Source organism: Salvia hispanica, chromosome 3 (genome assembly GCF_029641045.1).
Source record: "Salvia hispanica isolate PSC_SH4W2 chromosome 3, Shi_PSC_v1, whole genome shotgun sequence".
NCBI classification, from domain to species: Eukaryota; Viridiplantae; Streptophyta; class Magnoliopsida; order Lamiales; family Lamiaceae; genus Salvia; species Salvia hispanica.
Window position 1 is genome coordinate 28,211,890 of NC_142694.1, and position 6,655 is coordinate 28,218,544.

The 6,655-nt window shown below is 31.8% G+C and overlaps 1 protein-coding gene across 1 annotated transcript; it reads right to left on the reverse strand.

Annotated features, from left to right (window-relative positions):
* Positions 1 to 872: 872 nt before the first annotated feature.
* LOC125213280 (8-hydroxygeraniol dehydrogenase-like) lies at positions 873 to 2,437 on the reverse strand. The gene is made up of 5 exons (XM_048113732.2): positions 2,306 to 2,437; positions 2,104 to 2,217; positions 1,524 to 2,037; positions 1,298 to 1,451; positions 873 to 1,207 (listed from the first exon to the last, which is right to left on the reverse strand). The coding sequence occupies exons 1-5, from the start codon at positions 2,401 to 2,403 to the stop codon at positions 1,005 to 1,007; spliced, it is 1,083 nt and encodes a 360-aa protein (XP_047969689.1). The 5' UTR covers positions 2,404 to 2,437; the 3' UTR covers positions 873 to 1,004.
* Between the last annotated feature and the right edge of the window lie 4,218 nt (positions 2,438 to 6,655).

Below are 6,655 nucleotides of genomic sequence, written 5' to 3' on the forward strand. Positions count from 1 at the left end.
CTGTTTTGCAGATAATACATGCATTTCACGACATACTGACCAGTAACCAAGGCTTAGAATATGACTTATCAGTTAGCAGGTCGGGTTCGTGTTCGGGTTTGAGATTTTTTTAATAGGTCGTGTTCGTGTTTGTTCTTATTGAGTCGTGTCATTAATAGGTTCACCGGATAACGATCCAACACTCACGATTTGTCATCCCTACATATATAGGAAAGATACGGTAATTAAATGATAACTAAATAATTGGGAGATAGAATCGTATCACAAACCGAATCTATCCACCCACAAAGGTTTTAAAACTGCATACCGTTTATTTCGTGATAATAGGGTCATGTTAAAATGCATATAGTATCCAATCCACAACTAAGACTAATCCTACACCATTAGATTTTAAAACGAGTGGATGAGATTAGAGCTCACGTATTTGAAGAAATAGTAGATAAAATATCAACAAATGGTAAAATAGTCAATCTGTATAACATAATAACTTTCATGATTTTTTTATATTAACATAGTGTATTAAAAATATCGACACAGTGACATGAGAATCTCAACACAAGTGCTAGAAAGTATCAGCACAATTTTATTGATATTGTACGTGCATTATATTGAGATTGTTTGATGTATTTATTGATATAAAATCTGATTATCAACATATACGAAAATTGAAATAAAAATTATAAAATTTCATCATCCGATCATCGTCGGAACATATGCAATTGAGATCTCATTAGAATCCTTTTGAAATTACCTTTAATTTTATATAATTTTACAAAAACATAAATTAAATCAAGAGAGTTACGTAAATTTAAAATTTTAAAATGATTTTGAGGAGAGAGAAAGTTATTAATTTTAACTACCATATATAAGAATTGACATTAATACCTGTAATTTTATTTAATAATTTATTTAATTTAAAATATAATTCACGTGATATCATTTCAATCACTAGATTTCATAATCTAAAGTCTAACAACAATCGCTTCCATCGAAGAGTTTTGAGTTCAAGATTGTTGGAGAGTGTTGGCAACATCTATCACAAAGCGATACTTCACATCAGCCTTAGCCAGCCGCTCTAAAGCAGTGTTAACATAGTCTGCTGAAATTAGTTCAATATCTGCTTTTATATTGTGCTTGGCTGCAAAATCAATCATTTCTTGGGTCTCTTTCATTCCTCCAGTCACACTCCCGGATATCATCTTTCTCCCTAAAAGAATATTCATTTCAACCTCACATTAATGTCATAGAATTTATTTATTTTACTATATATCATAGGACTGATGCACGGGTATTGTACCTCCAAGCAGAGTAAAAACCGGTAGCTCAAGGGGCTTAGCTATGGCGCCAAGCATGATGAGCTTTCCATGAGCCTTCAAGAGCGCAATGATTGGCATCAAAGCATGATGAGCTGCTACTGTATCAATAATACCATCCATTGTTCCCATAGCACCCTACATAGATAATAGTAACACAAATTTAGACATTTATTGATGATGATGGTGAATATTTCTTTTTTTTTTTACCTGCATTTCATTAGCATCTTTACTGTACAAGAATGAATCTACGCCCAAATGCGAAAGCGCTTCGTCCTTTTTGTTGAGGGAAGTGCTAATGACTGTGACCTTGCAACCGAAAGCCTTGGCAAATTTGACAGCAACATGGCCGAGTCCACCCAAACCGACAACTCCAATGTGCATTCCGGGCTTGTCTAATCCAAAGTATCTCATGGGGCTGTAGGTGGTGATGCCGGCACATAGAAGAGGAGCAGCAGTATCCAATGGCATGCTGTCGGGAATACGAACAATGAAATGCTCGTTAGCAACCATGATATCAGAGTAACCACCGTACGTGATGGTGCCATCGTGGTAGGGAGCACCGGTAGTGGGGATGGACTTGGGGCAGTAATTCTCAAGATCATCTTGGCAGCTCTGGCATGAACGACATGATCCGACCATGTATCCGACTCCAACTTTGTCTCCGACTTTCACCTTCCCCACCTTCTTCCCTACCTTTGTCACTACTCCCACAATCTCATGCCTGCAATTACTTATAATTATTGGCATGATTACATGATATGTGATTTAGAATTTTGCGGAAAGTTACCCAGGAACAACGGGATATTGAGTCATGCCGAACGCGTTCTTGACGTTAAGAATATCAGTGTGGCAGATCCCACAATACAACACTTTGAACTGAACATCATCGTCACCAGTTTCCCTGCAAAATGATCAACTATAAGTATAATAGTTACTTCCTAGGCTCCTAGCTTCTTCATCATCATCATCATCAGAGATATATGTATTACCTTCTGGAGAATTTGAAAGAAGAGAGATGGCCAGATGAGTCTCTAGCAGCCAATCCAAAGGCCTTCACAGGGTGCTCTGTTTCATATGATTTTGCCATTTCACAAAGAGGAAATATAGAGTTTACTGGAAAGGTGGTTGTGAATGTTTGAAAGATGTATGATATTTATAGATAAGTGGCGTACAAGTCTAATTCCCATTTGGCATTTGGCTGCTGTTGTTGGCATTGAAAGCGATATTATTAATGAAGCCGTCCTAATATTTATTGCTACCTTAGTTAGTTGACAATAGGGATTCCAATTACTTTTCTCATTCTAGATTTTTTCCTCTTTTATCATAAATACCACCACACACTTTAACCGTTCATACAACAATAACACGAGTTCCAATTAGGCTTTTGTATATAGTTATTAGTTTAAGTAGCGAAAGATGTTAGGTTTTTATAAACAAAAAATCTTTATAAAAATAAATAGAAATTTTAATTTTGTTTTCCGTTGACTTGAAAAGGTATTTTATAAAGAGAACTACATAAATTATAACTTGATCTTTCAGAAATGAAACAAAAATAGTTTCTGATAAAAATTTTGGCACTTCTGATGAATATAACCCTAGATGCTAGATATCAACAATATGATTTTTAAAATCATAGAGGGTATTTTTGGACATTCCTTACTTTATATCGGTAAATTTCAAATTTTTATGAAAATATTTAATACTCACTCCACTCCATAGAAATAAGTCATTTGGTATTGACACGGTTTTTAATGTATATAATTGGTAAAATCAATGACGGACCCAGGTGGGGTTGGGCGGGATCGGCCGGTCCCACCGTTGGTCCGTGAGTACTGCTTGGGAAGCTCTATAATCCGCCCTCCGACCCACGGCAACTCCGCCTCCCGACCCCATGTACGGCAACTCTGCCTCTACGGAAAACTAGAGAATAAATGAGAAGAGAGTAGAGAAATATAGAGAAACCATTATTGTGGATTATAATAGGAGGAAATTTAGAGAAGAATAATGAATTTAAAGATACTGTAAAAATTTAGTGAAGAAGAAGCTCCATTGATCGAATTTTGAATTTGAAGAAAACTGTAAACTAATTGCTTGGAAGAAGACGGTGATTGAGTAAATCTAGGAATATATTTTTATTTTATTATTTTTTAGTTTTATGCTGTAAACTAGTAATATATGGAGTATTTGATATTATGTGCTTGTTTATTTTGTGTAACTAATTTAGCTTTAGTAGATATTATAAATATTTTAAATATTAAAATTTTTTAACTAGCATAGTTAATTGATTTAATTCAAATTTTACAAATTTAGTATTCAATTGTAACAAAAACATAATGAGGACAATAAAAATGATAAAAATAACTATTTAATATATATTATATAATTATTATTTAAGTATTCGTATATATTAGTATTAAATTTTCGGTCCGACCCCACAAGCTATATTTTCTGGGTCCGTCATTGGGTAAAATAAGATAAAATGAGAAAAAATAGTTGAAATTGTGCAGTGAATAGTGGAGCCCATAACTAATAAAGTAAAAGAGAAGAGAAAAAAATTATCATAAATGGATATATACTATTTGTATGGGACATACGATAAAGAAAATATGACCTATTTTTATGGGACGGATGTAATATTATTTTATTTGAATTCAACCAAATAAGAGTTTTATGTTCTTTTTTTATTTTTTTTAATCATCGATTTAAGGCGTATATTTATAGAAGTCGGAAGTTTTACGAATTCTTGCCAACTTACCTAAATAGTAGGAGTACCAAATTCACCGAATTTGAATTTTATCATTAATAGTTTTCTTCATTGTATTCAGTTAGACCAAGATTATCGGCTACCAGGTCTATGACATGTCATTATTCACAATTTAAAATAAAATAAAAAATTGAGAAGGTGGTCTTCCTCTCTCCTCAACCAAGGTTGGTTGGTCCCGAACCACAGACCATGCGTCTCCTTCCACTTTTCTTTTATCAACCAGTGAGATCGTGCCACCAAGGGTTGGTTGGTCGCAAACCACAGACCATGTGGTCTCCTTCCACTTTTCTTCTACCAACCATGTGGAACAATCTCATTGGTTGATAAAATATTTATTTTAAATTAATATATTTTTTATATGTAATATTAAAAAATTATAGAAATTATACTGAAATTTATAATTTTTCATCCTTTATAAATAGAGACCACATTTGCTATATTTTTATATAAAAGAGTGAACTACATAAATGGTACATGATCTTTATTTTATATCGTTTTTGGTACCCATGACAAAAATAACCCTAGGTACCAAATATGTGATTTTTTTTTGTTATGGAGGATATGTTTGGAAATTTCAATTAAATAGAACCAAATATGTGATTTTTTTTTTTCTTCCTTTTTTATTTCTTTTTTTCTTCTTTAGTTTATTATTCTTTCTTTTTTCTTTATTTTCTTCTTTCTTTTAGTATTTTATCTTCCTTTTTTTCCCCTTAGCTTATGTTTCCTCTCTTTTCTTTTCTCTTTTTCTTCTTCTTTCTTTTTAGTATTGTATACATACATCTAATTGCATTCATAATATAAATCAATAACAAAACACCTAATTAAATTAATTATTTAAAATAATTAAATTAATTGAATATTTTTAATTAAATTATTCATACTCATTTTAGGGTGAAACACCTAACTAAAAGTATTCAACTCTTTATCATTATGAATACAATTCACAATTTTAAATTTTGATTAAGACTATATTGATTAGTAATTAATTTAATATAAATAATAATTATTATTTTTTGATTACTACTAATTTTTACTATTATAATAATAATATTATTATAATAATTAAATATAATTATAACTATAATTATGATTAAATTTATTTAAATAATATCACTTTGGTACTAGTTTTATCAATGCCCAAACTACCCTTTATGACACAAATGGAAAAATGAATTTGTATAGAGGGTATTTTGGGGTGAAAATTGCATCAGGTATCAAAAATTTGATTAATAGGTACCAAAAACGATATAAAATAATGACCAGGTACCATTTATGTGCAAAAGTGAAAGATCAGGTACCGTTTACGTAGTTCACTCTATATAAAAAAATAATTTCATATTTTCTCCAAATATAATCTTTCTTATTTGATATAATTTCTTATTTTCTTAATATCCTTGTTGCAATAATAAAATATTTTAAGGAATAATATTATTAAAATATATATATAGGGAGATGATCAAAATAAGAATGCATTTAACATATATATATATATATATATATATAGGGGTATGTTAGGGTCATAACAGCATCTCAGTGTAAAACACAGCACAAATCACAACCCTTGGATCCTTAGATTGGATGGCTGTGATAAGCTACATTATTATACTAAAAATGTACATTATTCGCCGAGGTACATTATTAGAATGGAAATGTACATTATTAGACTAAAATGTTACATTATTATCATATGTACATTATTAGGCTAAAAATCTACATTATTAGATGACACGTGGCATTAATCTGACCGTTAGATCACACGATCCAATGGACTGCAAGTGTTTTAAGTTTTACTCATACTTAGCGTTTTGATATGAATACATCCCTATATATATATATATATATATATATATATATGGGTGCATTAAGGTCCTTACACCCCTTTAGTGTTATACACAAAACAAATCATAGCCATAGGATAGATGGATTGGATGGATGTGATTTAAATTACCCGAGCTACATTATTCGACCATTTTCGTACATTATCGGGGCAAAATTGGTATCACACAAAATCTGTAGCAGTTTCAAAACTGCATATTCCGAAAATTCAGCGGCACAATATCATTCCATATTTTGAGACGATCTACCTCCCTTCTCTCACCTTCTACTCATTTCTCCCTTCACCCTCAAATCCCTTCTCCAGAAAAACCCTAGCCGCCGCACAAATCAACAACACGCACCCGTTTCGACGCTGTTTGACAACGGAAATTCTACATTATTTCATTTGCGAACTACTTCTCCATAGTAGATGGACGATTTTCGTTTCAGGAGCGCAATTCGGGTAAATTTTCGCACTAAATTTTCTGTTTTTTTACAATTGGGGGGTTGTGTTAATCAGTGATTTTATCTGTTTTGCGTCATTATTGTCGATTTTTGGTATATTTCGGTTCAATGGGCATATGTTTAGCTTTTAGTTCATCATTGATTTGATTATCTTAGTTCATCATTCCACTACTCTATGTTATTGGTTTTGGTTCACAGGGTATTTCGGTTCATTGATTTTCCCTTGTAAATGTGGTTATTTGTAGTGAGCAAATGCGTATTCTTGTTTAATTGGGCATCAATTACATATTGTACA

Coding starts and splice junctions, on each gene's coding strand:
- LOC125213280 (XM_048113732.2), bottom strand. CDS start 2,403: ATGGCAAAATCATATGAAACAGAGCACCCTGTGAAGGCCTTTGGATTG. Junction 2,038..2,103: donor CAATATCCCGTTGTTCCTGG/GTAACTTTCCGC, acceptor AAGTAATTGCAG/GCATGAGATTGTGGGAGTAG. Junction 1,208..1,297: donor GGTTTTTACTCTGCTTGGAG/GTACAATACCCG, acceptor ATATTCTTTTAG/GGAGAAAGATGATATCCGGG.